Source organism: Ornithorhynchus anatinus, chromosome 8, assembly GCF_004115215.2.
Source record: "Ornithorhynchus anatinus isolate Pmale09 chromosome 8, mOrnAna1.pri.v4, whole genome shotgun sequence".
Taxonomy (NCBI): domain Eukaryota; kingdom Metazoa; phylum Chordata; class Mammalia; order Monotremata; family Ornithorhynchidae; genus Ornithorhynchus; species Ornithorhynchus anatinus.
In genome coordinates this window covers 27053525-27075500 of record NC_041735.1, presented here as the reverse complement: position 1 = coordinate 27075500, position 21976 = coordinate 27053525, and the positions used below count along the sequence as shown (strand labels likewise).

General features: G+C 47.1%; 1 protein-coding gene across 9 annotated transcripts in view; it reads right to left on the bottom strand.

The window, feature by feature from the left end:
* Positions 1 to 21976, bottom strand: part of PTPRT (protein tyrosine phosphatase receptor type T) — a 900646-nt gene that overhangs the window by 35387 nt on the left and 843283 nt on the right. For all 9 annotated transcript variants that reach the window (XM_029070022.2, XM_029070024.2, XM_029070020.2 and 6 more), the window contains 5 exons: positions 14587 to 14663; positions 13225 to 13261; positions 12506 to 12603; positions 3729 to 3845; positions 2659 to 2813 (listed from right to left, as the gene is read on the bottom strand). In XM_029070022.2, coding sequence (XP_028925855.1) covers positions 2659 to 2813; positions 3729 to 3845; positions 12506 to 12603; positions 13225 to 13261; positions 14587 to 14663 — 484 coding nt within the window. The remainder of the gene's footprint in view (positions 1 to 2658; positions 2814 to 3728; positions 3846 to 12505; positions 12604 to 13224; positions 13262 to 14586; positions 14664 to 21976) is intronic.

The window sequence follows — 21976 nt, the reverse complement described above, 5'->3', positions numbered from 1 at the left end:
AAATGGGGATTAGTTTCTTCTACTTAGACTCTAAGTCTCATGTGGGACAGGGATTATGTCCACACTAATTATCTTGCATCTATCCCGGCACTTAGTACAGTGCCTGGAACATAGTAAGCACTCAGTAATCACCTTTTTCATTAGTATTATTAATAGTAGATGGAAAAGTTGGGGATGGTGGATGGAGGACAAGGAGAGCAACCATTATGCAGTTCTCGCAATCTTTCTGCGGCTCTGTCAGGCACAAAACATCAGGCTAAATGAAGCCTCGATTCGTTCCCTTGACTAGTGGTCTCCTTGAGAGGAGCTCTGGTAACACTCCCTAACTAGGGAAGGGTATGGGTTCATTCATTCATTCATTAGTATTTCTTGAGCGCTTACTATGTGCAGAGCACTGTACTAAGCGCTTGGAATGTACAAATCGGCAACAGATAGAGACGGTCCCTGCCCTTTGACGGGCTTGCAGTCTCATCGGGGGAGACAGGCAGACAAAAACAATAGCAATAAATAGAATCAAGGGGTTGTACATCGTGGCTCAGTGGAAAGAGCCCGGGCTTGGGAGTCAGACGTCATGAGTTCGAATCCCGGCTCTGCCACCTGTCAGCTGTGTGACTGTGGGCAAGTCACTTAACTTCTCTGTGCCTCAGTTACCTCATCTGTAAAAGGGGGATTAACTGTGAGCCTCACGTGGGACAACCTGATGACCCTGTACCTACCCCAGCGCTTAGAACGGTCCTCTGCACATAGTAAGCACTTAACAAATACCAACATTATTATTATTATTAAAACAATAGCAATAAATAAAATCAAGGTGATGTACATCTCATTAACAAAATAAATAGGGTAATAAAAAATCTATACAAATGAGCAGACGAACACAGTGCTGAGGGGAGGGGAAGGGAGAGGGGGAGGAGCAGAGAGAAAGGGGGGGGGGAAAGGGGGCTTAGCTGAGGGGAGGCGAAGGGGGGGTAGAGGGGCAGCAGAGGGAGCAGAGGGAGTCTAGGAAGGCCTCTTGGAGGAGGTGAGCTCTAAGTAGGGCTTTGAAGAGGGGAAGAGTGAGCCTGATCGGGAGCTTCCAGCAATGATCTGTGTGCTGAGGAATTCCCGGTTTCATGTAGCTAATCAGACTTTATGGTCCGCTAGCCCCACGTTTGGCAAATTTCCTGAAACCGATCACTTTAGAGGTATTTTTACAATGAAGCTCTTCCCTTTTTTAATTTTGGCACTCCTAGCGAAGAGAGGGTGAAGCGGGGAAAGGAAGTAGAGAGGATCAGGGATCCTGTCTGCTCTACCACGGGGCTGCCGCCCCTCACCTTCCGGGAGACCACCCATTTACCCCTAGATTTCCTGGAGCTGGAAGCCTGGGTCTGGATCGCTGTCCTACTCCTCCCACTCTGCTCCCAGCAAGGAAGAGACCTGTGGGTTTTTCACTGGAATTTGAAGGCAAGTAGGTGAAAAGCCGCCGGGGAGGCTGTCGTCGTCCCTCCCCGCCAACCTCTCCCCGGTGGGCCACCGGACAGCACCCGTTAACCCCAAATTTTCCTGCAGCTGGAGGATGGGTCCTGGGAGAGTGTGACTCCATGCAGAATCATCCTGCTGGTCACCTGTGCCTAACAGAAGGCTCAAGTTGTTGATCAGGGAACGGAGAATATTTTTCGCTGTCCCTCCCACTTGTTTGCAGCTTATTATGAGACTTGAAACGTGACTGAATCTCCTGACACCTGTAAGGACAGAGAAACCCTACCCTTCCCTCCCACTCCAAACTCCAGGAACCTCAACCAGACAATCAATAACTGAGGCTTTAGACTTCAATAATTAACAAGTAAGCCTTCCGCTCCTGAGCAGAGCTAGCCCTGGACAGGGCTCATGTCCTCCAATTCTACTGTCCTCAGCACCTAGTACAGTGCTCTGCACATAGTAGGTGCTCGTTGAACACGACTGATTGACTGGCTGAAGGGTTTTCTGGGTGCTGGCCCTGGTCTAAGATGTGAAGAGAAGCAGCGTGGCTCAGTGGAAAGAGGACGGGCTTGGGAGTCAGAGGTCATGGGTTTGAATCCCGGCTCTGCCCCCTGTCAGCTGTGTGACCGTGGGCAAGTCACTTCACTTCTCTGTGCCTCAGTTCCCTCATCTGTAAAATGGGGATTAGCTGTGAGCCTCACGTGGGACAACCTGATGACCCTGTATCTAGCCCAGCGCTTAGAACAGTGCTCTGCACATAGTAAGCGCTTAACAAATACCAACATTATTATTATTATTATTATTGAAGGATGAGAAGAAGCGTGGCTTAGTGGAGAGAGCACAGGTCTGAGAGTCTGAAGGACCTGGGTTTGAATCCCAGCTCTGCCACGTGAATGCTGTGGGACCTTGGGGAAGAAGTCACTTAACTTCTCTGGGCCTCAGTTACCTCATCTGTAAAATGGGGACTAAGAGAATGAGCCCCAAGGGGGACAGGGACTTTGTTCAACCTGATTATCTTGTATCTACCCCAGTGCTCGGCACGCGGTAAGCGCTTAACGCATGCCATCATTATTATTAGTTATTAAAGGCAGGCTGTACGGACACTGGAGGGTAACGGAGATAACCACGCTGAAGAAAACACAGAAGAATGAGACGAGGGGCTGCACAGTAGAGAGACAGTGACGTAGAGAGTGCACCCACCTGCAGTGTACAACTATGGGCCCCGCCTCGGGCGGATTGAGGAACTTCACCTGCCGCACGAAACCCAGAAGGCCCGTGGCGTAGCAGGGCACCCCGTGGTCAGGCCAGCTGGTGAAGTGGAAGAGTCGGATCTCTCGGATTTCATGGTAGCCTTTCTGAGGAGAAAAACACACCCTCGGTTTTTTTCCACCTGCCATTCCCTTCCCTCGGCTCAGGTACTACAACCCTCCAGCTGCTTCCAACAAAAGGGCCATCCACAAGGTGTCTGTATTGCCGCACGGTGGGGCAAGAATCAAGACACAGACACTTTCAATCTGCTCAAAGTCAATGTCAGTATTCAGTCAGTTGACTGACAACGGGAGTCCTAAGGTGAGTATGTAACGTCCCATTTGGAATCCCCTTCTACGGGGCAGAGAGAAAGTGTGATGTTGCACTGTAGACCTGTAGCCTTCTAAGGCTTCTCAGGGCATTCTTTATCAGATGCGTCTGGGTTGGGTAAGTGTGGGCATTTTTTTACGTGTGTACACATATGAACACGTGCATCCGTCCTTCGCTTTCGACAGTGATGTTTCTGACTGTGCCATCCCATCCAAGGGGACAAATGTGGCTGACAAAAACTGACGTATGATAAATACACCCTACCACAAAGTTTGCGCTTAAGGATCATTGGAAAAACGGGTGGGCCCGTCTCTGCTCTCATGCCTGCCTCTCGGCAACCTGATCTTTGTTGAGGCTTCGCTCTGGGAGAGCCGTCCCTCTCCCGATTCCCACAGGCCAGGCTGATGTGCCGACTGCAGTGGAGTATCTCGCCAGTCCACTGTTCCAGAGCACTGTTTGAGGCCGTGCTGCCTGTGTTTTTTATTCACTTAATCTATCCTTCCGGCTTGCACGTGCACCCTCCCAAGGTCACCGTACGGCAGCTGCTTAGGTTTCCTGACGAAGAGCCAATTCTATCTCTCAAGATTCTGCCAAGACTACCTCAATAATAACAATTCTGCCAACGATACATCTCCCAAATTGAGCTTTAGGATCGGGTACGCTAGGAACCGACGGTAAAGAGACGAGCTTACTTTCTGAACGGTAAATGTCCGGATGACGTATTCAGCCAATGGTTCTGTCTCAATTAATGTGACCTTAATATCACCGTAGACTTCTGTGTCATCTGGCCAGTATCTGACACACTTCACCTGCAGGAGAGAAGAAAGAGAAATGAAAGGGAGAATGAGAAAAATCCGTCGCCGAGAACCGACTTGACTCCAGCCTCGAATTTAAATGAAACGTTTGGTGCAATTTCAATTCTGATAGTAATAAAAATAATAATTATTGCACTTAAGTGCTTACTAGGTGCCAGGAACTGTACTAGGCACAGGGGTGGTTACAAGTAAATCAGATTGGACACAGTCCCTGTCCCACACGGGGTTCACAAACTTAATCCCCATTTCACAGGTGAAAAACTCGGGCACACAAAGAAATGAAATGATCTGCCCAAGGTCACACAGCATTAAGTGGAGATCCGGGGTTAGAAGCCACATCCTTCTGACTTGCGGACTGCCCACGGCCTATCCACTAGGTCATTCTGTTTGGATTCCACGGGCCTGAACCTTCCATAAACCTCAGAGCCCAATTAACTCTTGAAGGTAAGGCTGCCCGTTCTGGGTGACAGAGTAGTCCCATTGGAAAGGATAGGAGGGAAAGTGAATGTGTAAAATGAGACGCAATAGGACGAAGGAAGAGAAAGTCCTGGGACCATGAATAAAAAATAAGAGTGAAAAGAGGTCACAGGTGAAGAGAGAAGGAGGAGAAATTAAGATTGGGAGGAGACTAGGCTCACAGCAAAAAGGGTGGGGATGCTGAAATATTTTAGAGAATGCATCATTTTACACAATGACCTTTTCTACAGTCCATAGGGAAATGGCACTCTGCCTCCTCGTTGACCTCCCTGCTTCCTGCCTCTTCCCAGTCCAGTCCATAGTTCACTCTACTGCCTAGATCATTTTTCTAAAGAAAGTTCAGTCCATGTCTCCCCACTCTTCAAGCACCTCCAGTGGTTGCCTATCAATCTCTGCATCAAACAGAAACTCCTTACCGTCGACTTTAAAGCACTCAATCACCTTGCCCTGCCCCCCCCCCCCCAGTCTTACCTCTCTCATTTCCTACTACAGCCCAGCAATTTCACCTCACTCCTCTATCACCAACCTACTCACTGTACCTCGATCTCATTTTTCTTGCTGATGCCCCCTCGCCCACATCCTGGCTCTGGCCTGGAACTCCCTCCCCATTCACTTCTCCACATTTAAAGCCTTTGTTAAAATGACTTCTCCTCCAAGAGGCCTTCCTCAACTAAGACCTCATTTTCTCTACTCCCTCTGCCTTCTGTGTTGTCCTTGAACTTGGATTAATACACTTCATTTCACCCCACCCTCAGCGTTTGCATACCTATTCATAATGTATTTTAAGGTCTGTCTTGCCCGCAAGACTTTAAGGTCCCGGTGGGCAGGGGACGTGCCTACCAACTCTAATGTATCGTACCCTCCCAAGGACTTAGTTCCACGCTCCGCATACGGGAAATGCTCTCTATATAAGATTCATTTATTGATTTCTTCTCCCCAGCCCAGAACATGTGCTTAACCACTACAGACATGAATCGGGAGCTGGAGCACACAAGCTATCTCTACCCTAAACCATCCAGGGAAGATCCTGTTCGTATGATACAAAAGCCTCCCATTTGTCTTTATGGCATTTGTTAAACACTTACTATGTACTAGGCACTGTTCTAAGTGCTGGGGTAAATACAAGCTAATCGGATTGGACACGGCCCATGTCCCACATGGGACTCACAGTCTTAATCCCCATACTACAGATGGGATAGCTGAGGCACAGAGAAGTTAAGTGACTCACCCAAGGTCACACGGCCGACACGTGGCGGAGCCAGTATTGGAGCCCAGGTCCTCCTGACTTCCCAGGCCTGTTCTGTAGCCACTGGGCCAAGCTACTTCACGTCTCATGTTGTTGTTATTTTGTACTATCCCAAGTGCTTAATACAGTGCTCTGCACACGATAAGGGCTCAATAAATATGATTGAATGAATGAAGGAAGAAAGGAAAGAACAGAAAGGAAATAACCATTTCTTCTGGTAACATCAAGGTACTCTGTGATGCCAACATCAGGTACGGCCTCTAGACTGTAAGATCCTAGGCCAGAGATTGTGCCTGCCAACTATATTCTATTTTTTTTCCCCAAATGCTTAGTATAGTGATCTGCATGTTGTAAGTGCTCAATAAAAAACACTAACTGATCGATGGGTTAGCGACGGGATAGCACCCTGGCCTAGTGGAAACAGCATGGGCCTGGGATCCAAAGAACTTGGTTCTAATTCCAGCTCCACCACTTTGCTGTGAGACCTTTGGAGACCTTAACTTCTCTGTGCCTCAATTTCCTCATCTGTAAAATCGTATTAAATCATGCTCCCGCTACATAGACTCTGAGCCCCACGTGGGCCAGGGACTGTTGGTTCTAATTCCAGCTCCACCACTTTGCTGTGAGACCTTTGGAGACCTTAACTTCTCTGTGCCTCAATTTCCTCATCTGTAAAATCGTATTAAATCATACTCCCTCTACATAGACTCTGAGCCCCACGTGGGCCAGGGACTGTGTCCAACCTGAAAACCTTTAATCTACTCCAGTGTTCAGGACTGTACTTGGCACACAGTAAACACGCAACTATTATGGTTATTAATTATTATACGGAGTTCACATTTCCATTTTCTGGGGAACTAGTCTCAGTGATTAAAGGGAGATCCAAAATGCTGGAGCTACCGACGGTTTATACTGATGGAGTTTCTGAATGACGGCTTTCAGTTTTCACCTTGAAATCTCAATCAACTAAATGAGAACTCATAGATCTGACTGAGTGCATAATCAATTGGACAATAACTAATTCTGGGCTCTTAAAACACAACGCCCGAGCCTCCATCAACATCACCCACGACCCACTTACGACAGACAGCTCTGAGGAGAAAAGAATTCTGCCGACAACTGGCTGATGTCATTGAGTCAATAGCAACATTAATAATCGTTTGTTTCAGTGGGAGTCAGAAGGTCAGGGTTTCTAATCCTAGCTCTGCCACTCGTCTGCTGGGTAGCCTTGGGCAAGTCACTGAACTTCTCTGTGCCTCAGTTACCTCACCTGCATAAAAAATGGAGATTAACAGTGTGAGCCCAAAGTGGGACAGGGACTGTGTCCAAACCTGATTAATTTTTATCTACTCCAGTGTCTACAACAGTTCTTGGCACATAGTAAGCACTTAACAAGTACCGTAATTATTATCAGCATTAATAGCAAGCCAGAGGGTCTCGTCAAATAGGAAAGGGAGCAGCATGGCGGTTGGGGAAGCCGTGGATGTCAGGGCTGGGATGGCCAGAGAGAGCCAGATTAAGGGAGCTTGGATCAGAGAATTGTTCATGAATGTGGAGGGAGGCTACGACAGCTGGATCTCTCGCTGATCAGTCAATCGCATTTATTGAGCACTTACTGGGTGCAGAGCGCTGTACTGAGTGCTTGGGAGAGTACAATATAGCCATATAACAGACACATTCCCAACCCACAGTGAGTTTACAATCTAGAGGGGGAAGACAGATTATTAATATAAATAAATAAATTACAAATATGTACTCAAGCGACGGTGGGGCTGGGAAGGGGATGAATGAAGGCAAGCAAGCCAGGGTGACACAGAAGGGAGTAGGAGAAGAGGAATGGAGGGCTTAGCCGGGGAAGGCCTCTTGAAATAGATGTGCCTTCAATAAGGTTTTGAAGTGGAGGGAGCGTAATTGTCAGTCAGATATGAGGCACGAGGACGTTAAAGGCCAGAGGCAGGATGAGGGCGAGAGGCTGGTGGCGAGATAGACAAAATCAAGGTACAGTGAGAAGGTTAGCATCAGAGGAGCGAAGTACCATACTATACTATGTGCTTGGGAGAGTATAAGTATAAAAGACACATTCCCTGTCTGCCGTGAATTTACAGTCCCCCGTCCCCCCCCCCCCCCCCCCGTCACACCTCTTCGAAGCTCTCTGTGGGTGGGTTCTCCTCTAATCTTTCTGCTCCTGGATTCATACTGGCCACAAGTGTCAGAAAACCAACAACAAAGATGTTCATATCGTTGGCTAAGATTTGGGAGGTTGCCCAGCTGTGCGACCCAACTGAGATAGAGTGCCTCCCGAGTTCAAACCACTTTCCCCATACAAAATGGAACCGTGAATGGCCTGAAAGAGGTAAGTCAGCCTAATGAAGCTTTTACAAATGCACCAAATTCTCCCTGGGAGCACCGTAAGCACTGGGAGAATCTGCCTCATTATCTTTCAATGTGGGGTGGGGAAACAGAGCATGAACGGGCTCTTGCTGTTTGGAAATCTGGAACGTTCCATCGAGTCACCCAAACTACCTTTTGATTACCCTACGAAATGCTGGAGGATGTGATCAAGGCACGATCCCTCGGCCCTTAATGGCCACAGCCTTTCCTCGCTGCAGCAGAGCAGGTTAGAGAGCCTGGGGTTTACGGCAACTGCGTTTAGAAGGAAGAGAGCAGCTCAGGGGTGACCCTTGTTGTCCGCAAAATGCAGATTGAGGTAACAGGAGGGTGACCACGTCAACTGGGTGTCACGACTTGAAGCTTGCGCTGCATCTAGCTGGCCACCACCACAAGCCCTTGGATTTGCACGCTCTGTCCATTTTGGTGGGGCCGCGAACCCGACGACCGCTCATAGCTCCTTCCGGCCCCACGAGTGACTCTCCGGAGTTATTTTGAGCTGCCTTTGCGACGGGTCGTTCGATCGATATAGCATTTCTGGTGCCTTCTCAGATGCCTTTCTTATCACAGATCACGTTTTAGCACGGTTCTGGTATTATTTAATCTTTTCTGAAGCTGTCAAGATTTTTTCATGAGTAAGCCGAAGACTTATCCCAGAGTTCTTCGTAGCAGTCTTCCAAGAACTAATTTTTGCTGATGACAGAGCTAACTGTCCCAGAATGCGACATACTACTGGCGATCACTTTTTGGCACATTCAGCATTATTTCATAAAAACAAAGGGGAAAAGAGATCACAGACTGACCTTCCCAAGGAAAACTGGTGCAACCAAACATTGGAACGACATCAAAACCTACAACGGAGTTCTGTTCCAGGGAAGGCTGCTGACCCTGATATTCAATCAGGCAGTGACCAAAAGTTAAAGAAACTGAATTAAGAAAGTGAGTGATACCGTTACTAAACCGACAGGCAGAGTCTAGTCAGAAGAAGATATCAAGCTCCAGAGTGACATTCAATTCTACTCGTTGGTATTGCTGCCCAATCCACGAGATCAATGTAAGGCCTGGCTCTACTACGCCGTCACATTTGATCAAGCGTGGCTCAGTGGAAAGAGCCCGGGCTTGGGAGTCAGAGGTCATGGGTTCAAATCCCAGCTCCGCCACTCGTCAGCTGTGTGACCGTGGGCAAGTCACTTCACTTCTCTGTGCCTCAGTTCCCTCATCTGTAAAATGGGGATGAAAATCGTGAGCCTCACGTGAGACAACCTGATGACCCTGTATCTACCCCAGCGCTTAGAACAGTGCTCTGCACGTAGTAAGCGTTTAACAAATACCAACATTATTATTATTGGTCAAATTCAGTTGAGTCTTCTTAGGTGCCATATTTAATACCAAACAGCAGGACCAAATATCCATAGATGAAGTCCTAATAACGATAATAACAGTAACTGTGGGATTTCTTAAGTGCCTACTATGTGCCGGGCCCTGTACAAAGCGCCGGGACATATACAAGCAAGTCAGGTTAGACAGAGTCCCTGTCCCATAGGGGGCTCACGGTCTTAATCCACATTTTACAGATGAGGTAACTGAGGCACAGAAAAGTGAAGTGACTTGCTCAAGGTCACAAAGCGGACGAGTGGCAGATCTGGAATGAATAATAATACTAACAATAATAATATTACTATTATGGTATTAGTTAAGCACTTACTATGGGCCAAGCACTGTTCTAAGCGCTGGGGTAATAATGATGTTGGTATTTGTTAAGCGCTTACTATGTGCAGAGCACTGGTCTAAGCTCTGGGGTGGATACAGGGTAATCAGGTTGTCCCACGTGAGGCTCACACTTGATCCCCATTTTCCAGATGAGGTAACCGAGGCACAGAGAAGTGAAGTGACTGGCCCACGGTCACACAGCTGACAAGTGGCAGAGTCGGGATTCGAATCCATGACCTCTGACTCCCAAGCCCGGCCTCTTTCCACTGAGCCACACTGCGTGGATACAAGGAAACCAGGTTGTCCCACGTGGGGCCCCCAGTCTTCCTCCCCATTTTCCAGATGAGGTAACTGAGGCACAGAGAAGTTAGGTGGCTTGCCAAAGGTCACACAGCAGACGAGTGGTGGAGCCGGGATTTGAACCCTTGACCTAATGTGCTCTTTCCACTAAGTCGCGCTGATGAGAGCCCATGTCCTTCTGACTCCCAGGTCTGTGCTCTATCCACTAGGCCATGCCGCTTCTCCAAGTGTACGGTACGGTATGAGACAAAGCAAACTCGTCACTGGACTTGATTTCCGCCAGGCTGTCGCCAGCTTGGGAAGATTGGATCGAGGTAGGCTACAAAATCAACTGTTCGGTGGGGAGCCAAGGGAGAGTAGTTGGAAAGAGAAAATGCCGTTAAGTGGATCCTGAAGCAAGGCAACGCAGTAAATACCTACGGAGAACATTTTGGTGTGCAACGATCACAACAGGGTGGCCCCCTGATAATCTGCCGCTAATCGACACGCTATCCAGGAGACAAAGGCAGATCCACAAGCGGCCAAGCCCCGCAGGCAGAGGCAGAGAGAAAGCACCGGCCGGCCCTCTGTGCCCCGGGGACCCCTAGAGATTGCTCGCTGATTCAGCTCGGGCTGTTTTCCCAGAGCGCTGGTCCACCAGGAATGTCGTCTGCATCTATTAACTAAACTCAGGGCGGCTGGAATATCCTTTTTGATTCTTCCCTTCAGGGTGAACCAAAAAGCGAAGGGATACGCTGTATCCTTTCTCGGCCTTTTTTTTCCCACCTGGTCCTAGCAGCATAGCTGGAAGAAAGATTTCTAGGGCTGGAAGAAAGATTTCTAGGGCTGGGAATAAGATTTCTGGGGCAGCCACCACCGACCCTTCTCTCTCAACGCAACAAAGGCTACTGGGAGGTGACGGAGGAGATCGGGATCATCTTAGAGGATTCCTATCTTGCCCGAACTCCTCAGCTTCCCACCCGAAACTTCGGGTTTTCTCATCGCTCTAGACACCACCACCGTGCTTCCTTGTGTCGCGAGCCCATAACCTTAGCATTATCCTCCTCGATCATCTCTCTCATTCATCCTGCCTATTCAATCTGTCACCAAATCCCGTCGGTTCTTCTTTCACAACATCTCTAGGGACTGCCTCTTCCTCTCCATCCAAATTATTTATCCCGACGGTCCAATCACTTATCGTATCGTACAAGAAGCAGCATGGCACAGCGGATAGAGCACGGGCCTGGGAGCCAGAAGGTCACGGGTTCTAGCCCCGGCTCTGCCACTTGTCCGTTGTGTGACCTCGGGCAAGTCACTTCACCTCTTTGCTCCTCGGTTGCTTCATCTGTAAAATGGGGATTGAGACTACGAGCCCTACATGGGAAAGGGTCTGTGTCCAACACGATTCGCTTGTACCACCCCAGCGCTCGGTACGGTGCCTGTGGGGCTCATAGTCTCAAGCTGCGGCTGCGCCATATCAAGCTACCTCGAGTCACAACTGAAATCTCATGCACATGCCAAGCCATCTCTTCCCGCTCCAAATCTATTTGCTCTAACTTGTGGATCCTTTCATTCAATCGCATTTATTAACTGCTTACTGTGTGCAGAGCATTGTACTAAGCACTTGGAAAAGTACAACATAACAATAAACAGTGACGATCTCTGTCCACAATGAGCTCATGATATTGAGGACATTCCCTTATCCTCCCATCAGGTTCTACCACGCAGTATATTGAAAGTATATATTCATGTAAATGATAATAATAAATCAATTGAATTTATTGAGCTCTTAGTGCTTGCAGAGCACTGCACTAAACAATAATAATGGTGCTTGTTCAGGGCTTTACTATGTGCCAACCACCATTCTAAGCGCTAGGGTAGATACAAATTAATCAGGTCGGATTCAGTCCCTGTCCCAGACGGGGCTCATATCTAAGTAGTTGGGAGTAAGGTTTAATCCCCATTTTACAGATGAGGGAACTGAGGCCCAGAGAAGTGAACTAACTTGCCCAAGGTCACACAGCGGGCGGGCGGCAGAGCGGAATCAGAAACTAAGTCCTCTGACTTCCAGGCCCGTGCTCATTCCACCAGGCCATGCTACTTCTATGACTCTGCCAAACATCACGGCAGAAATGACTTTAGTTCCGAGGACACTCTTGGGAATAAGGCTATCCTTCCTTCCAGTTCTCAGGAGTGCCCCTTTTGGTCATCATCACTTTGGAAACCAGTTTAAATAGAATCTCACTGTGCAATAAAATGGGTAATAAAATAGCAGTCTTCCCCTTATCCTCAAATAAGAAAATATGACTGGGAGTCACAAAAATACGCTGGGGATGGTGACACGAGGGAAAGGGGATAGCAAAAAAACCCCACCAGGCTGCCCATTTAGAGGAAGACAATGAGTGACTAAATCTATTTCAACTCTTTCCGAAGTGCAGCAAGTGGAAGATATCTCTTTTTGTCAGAGACACAGGAAAATGGATAGGGGCTACCCATCATTTCGTTTTGTTCCTTTCGCGTGGTGGCTGGAAACATAATTTTGCAAGTAGCTTACCCTTCCCACTTCCACGAGATTGGTAACCATGACAACACTGGCAGAGTTCTCCTGCCAAATCATCCTCCAAAAATCCTTGACTGTCTCTTGCATCGGACCTGCCAACAGGAGAGACGAAAAAGATAATGGGGATCTCTGGGTGCAGAGACCAGCCACTGCCCTTATTTTTGGTAACTGAGTGGTTCAGAAAAACTCCATCCATCAGCTGAGAGACTACAAGTTGACAGTCGAGCCCCGAGCTTATCGGAAGCTCTGATCTTACTCACGGTAGCTTTCGGTTTCATGAACGTTTCCAATACGGATGCTACCGCATGAAAGTTGAGAGAGGAAGAAGCACCGAATCACGTTAGAAACCTCAAGTATCACGGAAAGGTTCACGGAAACCAGAAATTGTCTCATTCACCACTGGGTAAATAGAGTTAAAATCTGATTTGCAGTCAATCTGCTTCCCATTGAGTCTCCATTCCCAACCGAATTCAAGAACAGGCTTGACTCCCAGTGGAAGAGAATCGTCGGCCCCTCTGAGGGCCTTTCCAGTCCCACCCCCGTGTCGTGATTCCAGAGGTGAAAATTTGGTTTTGCTCATTTCCTATTGCCAGAATTTAAAGGTCGCGCGTAGATTCATCTCCCTCCCATCCTAAAGACGGCGGTCACAGCAAATTCCGCTCCGAGGGTGCTCTCGGTACCCCATGCTACAAAGAACCATGCAGGTTACTGACCTTGAGTGGCAATGTAATGGCGAGGTCGGTGATATCCCTGAAGAAGAAGAAGAGAAGGAAACAATGAGGATTCACAAGCTCCAGTCCCAAGGGAAGTAAGGGCATGACCCAAAGCTTCTTGGGCTTCTTCCACTCAATTTGACCATTCATTCATTCAATCGCATTTATTGAGATTCGATCATATTTATTGAGTGCTTACTGTGTGCACAGCATTGTACTAAGTAGTTGGTAGAGTATGTTGTAACAATAAAGATACATTTCCCGTCCACAACGAGCTTACAGTGCAGAGGGGGATACAGGCATTAATATAAATAAAGTGCAGATATGTATACAAGGTGTGGCTGCTGGCAAATTTAAGGCTGTTCTCCCCCTCTCACTTCCTAGGCATGGGGCCTGTCTGGATGGACTGCACGGCAGTTCCTGGGTATATTCCCGGCCTGGCGGCCTTGAGATGGAACCAGGTCTCCAAGAGGAGCTGGGCAGATGTAGCGGCTAAGTGCTGTGGGAATCTCAGCCCATTTCACTCAACCCGTGCCGATCAGCCTCCGACTCAGTGGAACGAAGCCACCTGGTCCACGGAGCTATGGCTCCTTCTCACGTCACTCCGTCGCTGGCAATGCCTGAATGGTTATTCTGTGCAGAGGACTGTACTAAGCACTTGGGAGAGTACAGTTCAACAGAGTTGACAGACACGATCCCTACCCACAAGGAGCTTACAGTGAGAATTACAATCTAGAGGGGGAGACAAGCATTCATAGAAATAAATTACACCTGGGAGAATATGTCACTGGCCCCGTCCTGAGATGAAGGGCAGATTTGAGCTGGATTTTGATGTTTGGCATCGAACTAGATATTTAAAGGGAAAGAGATTGGTCTTCTAGTTTGAATCGCCGGTATGGCTGGATGGTGGCAGAAGAACAGGTCTGCATTTTGAATCAGTTGATTTAAAGAGAACAGTCATGTTTCTTGTAATCAGAAGCGGTCAAGGATGTGGGTGTGAGCGTTTATGTGTGTGTGGGTATTTGTAACTTCATAATCCATGTCCACTCTAACATCTGGCATATGGGTCAGAGGAAGTAATTCTCCATCTCTTGCCCTTGCATTCTGATTTTTCTCCCCTTCTCCCGTACACCCAGTCTGACTCGGTTGAAAAGGGTTGGGCGAAAATGTGGGCCTTCTGATATCCATCCTATTTGCATTCTAAAGCAAAACCTTTCAAGAAGCCAGTTTCTGTACATGCACAGCTGAGGGACGAGAGACCACGTCGACCCCATTAAGCCTATTCCCCGATTCCCTCGGAAATACGCGGTCTTTGCAAGCCGAGCGCTGCCAGATCCGTAACGGATCTCCAGATCCACTTACGTCTATGTAGTTGGCATTAATGTAATCTGAGTGAGGGTCTCCATCCAACAGCAGCAGCCTCACTCTTGAGTGGTCATCTGGGGAGGGAAAAGAAAGCCAAGGGAGTTACAAAAACGAAGCCCAAAAAAAACCAAAACCCTCTCAAAATGGAAATAGAGGGACAAGATTACAGAGTTACAGGAAGCACACAAAAGACTTCCGAATCACCAACTGGGCTTCGAATCGTGGTATTCGTGTTGCTTCGGTGGTGAAACCTGCTGCATTTCAAGAGATTCCAGGATTCCCGAAGCCTTCTAGGGGCACCCGGGAAAGGGCGGACGATCCTGCAATGCTTGTGTCTTCTTTTTTTAAAAAAAATTCGGCAGCAATTCCTCATTTATGCCCGCTCTATGGGGCGGCGATGGGAAGGGGAGGAAAGGGAGAGGGGAAGAGGAGAGGAGGGAGGAAGGATGACCCCATTGGGCTTCCTCTAGTGGCCCCGGTGGACTCTAGGATGGCAGGAAGGGAACAGATTTCTAACTAGAGGGGAAAGTACGGTCACCCGAATCTGCAGGCATGGCCCCTTTTAATCGTCCGTCACCAGAATTTTGCCTCAGGTGCAGGCCGAGTTAGTAGGTGAATGAACATAACGTGTACAGAGGGCCTTTTCCCCTTGAGTGGAGGGCTGCGGGTCAGACATAACGATTATTATAATGATAATAATAATGGTATCTGTTAAATGCTTACTATGTGCTAAAGAACGTGTTAAGCACCGGGATGACTACCGGGTGTTCAAATCCGGCACAGTCCCCGTCCTATGCGGTGTTCACAGTTTAAGGTGAGGAGATATCGCATACCCATTTTGAAGGTGAGGAAACTGAGGCCCTGGGAAGTTAAATGACATGGCCAAGGTCACCCAGCAGGCAAGCGGCCGAGCCAGGAAGTCAGATTGGATTAGTCTACTACTGTGGAAGTACTGCTTTGGGGCTGGCAGGACTGTGGAATGAAAACATCGGTAAATGTCCCAGAATCGGAAAAGGGACACCCGCACCCATGGATCCCCGCCTGTCACGATTCATTGGCAGGAGGCTAGCATCAGGTTGTGGGGTGAGCGCTAAATTGGGTCCCTCATGAGAAACTCTTCCGTCGGATGGACGGCACCGTGTTGAAATGCTACCCCTGGCCTTGAAGCCCAGTTTTCTCGAAAAGTGCTACGGTCAGCCTAATTACAATATACACACAGAATGCAAACTCATTCAACGGTGAACCCAGAGAGATCAGGAGGCTTAATTAAAAGGTAAAAGGCACTTTGAAATCTACGCTGAAAGACACAGGAGGGCACATTACTATTATCCTCATAGTGTATTTATTGCTTATGGGAGCGGCTCATACTGTTCCCTGTCCTTTATTCCCCTGACTTGGTATAATTAGGTAGATGAAAAATTATGTTTACCCACACAGACCTGGAGAAAGATAGGGTAGCAGCCAACATAGGAGAGTTATACAGACAAGTTTACAGAGAGAGCCAGAATGCTCATTATACAGTAGGTACATTTTGCAGATTTGTTAAAAAAAAAAAAATAGGTTCTCATTTGCTATTCAAGGCAAGAAAAGAAGCCGGAAAGCCTGAAACAGAACAACCACCAATCTCCTCAGGATCTAGGAGGTGGAAAAGCAAATAAAAACACCCCCTAGTGATGCCTTCAGGAGGTCAAAGTCTAGGAAAGTGGTGCTTTATTGTAATAGCATTGTTAGGATTTCTGCAATGGATCTCAAAATGAACTGTGAGTGTACAAGACTGTGCTTGAAAGATAGTCGTAGGGAGAGGAGAGAGAACCTCTTACCTGGGAACTTTGGATAACTCTAGACCATAAACTTATTATGGGAAGGGAATGTATAATAATGATAATAATGTTGGCATTTGTTAAGCACTTACTATGTGCAGAGCACTGTTCTAAGCGCTGGGGGAGATACAGGGGTCATCGGGTCGTCCCAGGTGAGGCTCACGGTTAATCCCCATTTGACAGATGAGGTAACTGAGGCCCAGAGAAGTGAAGTGACTCGCCCACAGTCACACAGCTGACAAGTGGCAGAGCCGGGAGTCGAACTCATTATCTCTGACTCTGAAGCCCAGGCTCTTTCCACTGAGCCACTCTGCTTCCCTATGTATCTGCTCATTCTGTTGTATTATACTCTTCCAAGCACTCAGTACAGTGCTCTGCACATAGTAAGTGCTCAACAAATACAATTGATTGATTAAGAAGGGAAATGAGGTTAATCCTAAAGGACTATTGCTAAGCTACAAATATCCATGAAGTATAACCACCCCATGAACGCCAACCCCCGAATCTAACTAATGGAGCTACAGTCGGGTCGACTTCAGAGAGAACGCTCTTTGGATAACCCGTGTTCTCTCTTGCTCTCTTTAGGGCAATAATGAAAGAGATGTTATTTCTCATAGAAGAGTTATTTCACTCATTACAATGAATTGTGTAGTGGAGAAATCATTTCATGTAAGTATTAGAAATGTTAATGCGCTCATCTTGCAAGAGTGGATGGAAAAGAGGCAGGGAATTGGACTAAAACTGCAGGGATCCCTCAGGGGAGGGAAAGGGTCATGTGGTAACTCATCTTCATCAGAAGAAGTGCTCATCGAAACTTTCTGGTGGGGCCAGAGAAAAGCCGCCAGGTATTCTAGGGTTTTCTTTACACTTTCCTGCAGGGGCTCAGTGATGATCGACGGGTAATTTTCGGTGTGTGTGTGTGTGTGTGTGTGTGTTTAGAGATGACTCTGGAAGAGGGCTGTGGTCTAGTGGGATGATATCAGACCGGGGGAGATCTAGTTCAGATCCTGATGGGCTCCACCCTGACTCGTTGAAAGACCATGGGGAAAGTGATGCCTGCCTTTCCTTTCTTCTCTGGGAGGTTACGGGGATGAAATGAAATCCTAGCCCTGGAAACACTGGGTGGTTTTCAGAAAAAGAAGTGTGACCGAATAACAGGCGTGCTGAAGTTTTGATCAGTCTGTCATTAGTATTTATTGAGTGTTTGCTCTGGAAGGCACTGTTTGAAGTGCTTGGGAGAGTGAGATTGATTAGTAGTTATAATTCCTGCCCTCCAGGGAGTTTACAATCTAGTGGGGGGAGAAAGGCAGAGTTTAAAGACGAGTACATAACTGGTGAAGGGGGGACAGATGGGGTAAGTGCCTAACTGTTAAGGGGTGAGGATTCAAGGTCATATGGGACACGGCAGTGTTGAAGTGGTAACAGAAGGGGAAAAAGGGTGAGGGAAGGAATTTTCACTAGTTTTGAGGAGAATACCAGCTTCTTGAGGTCAGGGAGCACGTCTTTTCATCTTCCAAAAGTGATAAAGATGGCTGTGGAAATTATCATGTCATCTACTTCCTCTTCATTGCCTGGGAACCCTAGGCAAAGCCTTCTGGACCAGGTCCTGGAGACTATTGCTAGCCAGGTGGTCCCAGAATCAAACAGTGGCTTTAGGCACCACATGAGACAACGGGCATGTCATATTCAGGTACCGTGCAGGGCAAAAACATCTAGCTCTCTAACGATGCCTTTATATCTCACAAAAGTGTTTAAACGTCAGCTGATCTGGTCTCCAGTAGCTCTTCAACAAACTGGTTTCTCTGAGAAACTACAATCTCCCCCCAGACCCCTGGCAAAATCCCAAGATGACGATAGGATCAAAGCGTATGAGAATTGAAGGTGGCTTGCCTGCCCCTTTCCAAGAGAGCAACGGAGTAAAGTGGGTTGTGAGAAAGCCAAGTTCACAGCCCAACCATTCCACCTCCACAGACTCCAGCACACCGTCCAACTGGTCTGCAGGATCTACGCTCCCTGCGTGGACAAGTATATCTGACTTTGGAGCAGTTTCCTCGTCGCTACGGGCACCCTCCCCTCGGCATCACACGGTAAGACAAGCTCACAAACGATCATCGCGTGGTAAATAGTTGAACGCGGCTCCTTGAAAAGCATATTGTCAGAGTGGAACTGATGAAGAGAGTGGTTGACAGCGGGTTACCCAATCGACTGCTTTAGGGTGCACAGGGGAGAGGAACCATAAGCTGGGAAGACTGAATATTTTAAAGGTAGAATAAAGGTACAGGACTCACATCGTGTACTCTGAGTTGTCTTGGGAGAAATCAATGCAGCTAAAACGTCTAGCGTGCAACTACCTGCAGTGTCTAGCGGGGTCAGGCACTAAGGGCGAAATAGAAGGAGACTGCTACTGTCCAGTCTTTACTTGCCAAGTCATCTTCTCAGCTCTACCTGAACACAAGACTCCCAATTTCATTATCTTCAAACACGCAGGATGGTTATGGAGCAAAGTAATTACCTTTTTAGTATTTATCCAGGGCTTCCGCTGTATAAAGCCCTAGGCTGAGTGTTGGGGTAGATACCATTTATTAATCAGATCAGATACTATCCCTGTCCCACCCCGGATTTAGAACCTAAGAGATATGAAGAGCACGGTCCCATTTTGCAGATGTGGAAACTGAGGCACAGAGCGATTAAATGAGTCGCCTCAGATCACAAAACAGGCAAATGACAGGTGTAGAATAAGTCCCTGAGAGTCGTGATTTCCAGTCCACCAGTGACCTTTCCACTAGGCCACACTGCCTCCCTCAATATACTCTTTCCCCTTGAATCCCAAGATTACTCTTCACGATTTCCTCCCACCCTGAAAATCAATCAACAGTACTTATTGAGTGCTCACTATGAGCTGAGCACCGTACTCAGCACTTGGGGGAGTACAATGCAACAAAATTGGCAGACATGTTCCCTGCCCATAATGGGCTTACAGTCTAGGTGGAGAGACAGACACTAATACAAATAATTTCTAATATATAATTTACAGACGTGCATGTAAGTGCTGTGGGGTTGGAAGCCGAGCTGTCGGCCGGGATTCCAGAGTAGTTTGTTTTTTCTCTCTGCGGCCTTCTGGTAGCCTGTCGACAGCACATATGGACATATCTATAATTCATTTATTTTAATGTCTGGCTCCCCCTCTAGTCTGTAAGCTCCTTGTGGGAAGGGAATGTGTCTGTTATTGTTGTGTCATTCTCTCCCAAGAGTTTAGTACAGTTCTCTGCACACAGTAAGCGCTCAGTAAATACGATTGACTGGCTGACTGACCAGTTATAGACACTAACCTTGCTTTTGCCCTCCCTGGGCATTTCTGAGTCAGTGCAAAGCTCCAACTTCGATTCCTAAAGCCCAGGACAATGTCAGTGTTTTGCTCATGACTCTTCCCAGAATGGGTGAAATAAGGCTTTGGAAAGGGAAGACGAGGCTCCTTCCTACTGCTTTCAAATACACTGTTCTTATACGGAGCTCGGAGCCTTGGCTAAAGATGCATTTTGTAAATATATCAAACAGCGATAAATAAATCCCCTTTGTCACCGTATTTCTGAAAACCCAATTTCTTTATCACCTGAATGACTCACGAATTTCTTCAGGTTTGTAGCATCTTTCTTACCCATAGATTTCCTGCCTTTTAACAGTATCTGCCACTGTGCTGGTTCATGAATACCAAAGTATAGAATTCATTCTTTTTTTTCTATTCCTTCCTTTTCAGTGACTAAATTCCACTTCCCCCGTCCTGTTAGTCTCATTGTCCCTCACCAAACTCTAAATATGTATTTAAAAGAAAATAGTTATTATTTATCTGAAGGCTTTTTTTTAAAAAAAAAAATCTCTGTTTTGTTCTCAACCCTTTTTATTTTAATCTCTCCCACCAGGTCCTCTCTTCCCCTCATTCTCCAATCTTTCCCTGTCCTCATCTGGACTTAAAGACTTTATCTGTTGCTTTTTTCCCTTTTCTGCCTACGGATTGCTTTTTGTAGTGCCTTACACGTAATCACTACTGTTAACACGTGTATATATGCATACGTATATAACCTTTGCCGGGATTCACTTTTTGTAGAGAAAAATGTAACTTTCTGAAATCTTTCCACTTCCCCTGGGAACATTTTCCCTTTTATTCCGCTTGATTTTAATCCCGTTACGTTTCTGTAGTTGCTCTGAGCTTTTGTATTTTGTCCCAATTTAGAAGGCCACTGTAATTTATTTCCATCTCTCGCTCTGGTCCACCCTTATCGGTTAACCAAAGTCTAATGAAATCACTGTTGCTTTATGTTAGCCTCTCCTGCCCGTTTCTACTGTTTGAAAATCATCTCGCAGTTCAGTCCACAAATATACTGATTTGTCTTCCTTAACGTATCGGAGTTTATAGCCAGGTGGTTAAAGGGCGATTTCCCGGGTTGTTTTATGTTGCTGTCTGAAAGCATACACATCGGGTGACAGGTAACAGATTAAGAACTGGGCTGCAATTAGCACAGTATTATGGGTTGACTTCCTTATTGAGTAGGGCTAAAGCTGTATATCAAACTTGCATTGTAGAAACAACCCAGCTTCCTCAGCAGTAGCACAGAAAGGAAAGCTGCCTAGGTCTAAGGATACACTTCTAGACAAAGAGCTCTCAATCCATAAGAAATCCATCTTTTCTGATATAGGATTAAGCAAATCACCAAATGAAGCATCAACTTTCAAATGAAAATTCTGCAAATTAATGGGATGGTTCTGTTCTCTAGTTGGGAGGTTGACCTGGACGTGCTTGACCTTTATGTCATATAATAAGGATAAATAATGTCAGGATATCAAAGCATCGACTCCACGGTCAACAGATATTCGGGCAAGGAGGATAAACTCTTAAAGGACATAGGGAAAGAGCCTTAGCCCATGTAGTGAGGTCATCATTAGCTAGGAAATGCCTGCAGCAGAAGACGAATTTTGCTGAGACAATATTATAATAATAATACTTATTATCGTTACCATCGTTACGGTACGTGTCAGGCACTGTATAAAATGCCGGGGTAATAATGATAATGTTGGTATTTGTTAAGCGCTTACTATGTGCAGGGCACTGTTCTAAGCGCTAGGGTTGTCCCACGTGAGGCTCACAGTCTTAATCCCCATTTTACAGATGAGGGAACTGAGGCACAGAGAAGTCAAGCGACTTGCCCGCAGTCACACAGCTCTCAGGTGGCAGAGCCGGGATTCAAACCCCTGATCTCTGACTCCCAAGCCCGGGCTCCTTCCACTGAGCCACGCTGCTTCTCCTAGATACAGGCTAATCAGTTTGGATGTAGTCCCTGTCCCACTTGGACCTCGCGGTCTAAGTAGGAGGGAGGAAAAAGTATTTAATCCCCATTTTACAGTCTGACGCGCAGCAAAGTTAAGTGACTTGCCTAACATCACACAACAGGCAATGGAAAGAACTGGAATTAGAATCCAGGTTTTCTGACTCCCAGGCCCTTGCTCTTTGTACCAGGCCATGCTGCTTTCTGTGAAATGCTTTATTTGGAATGAGCAGATCCAGGGCCTTGGCA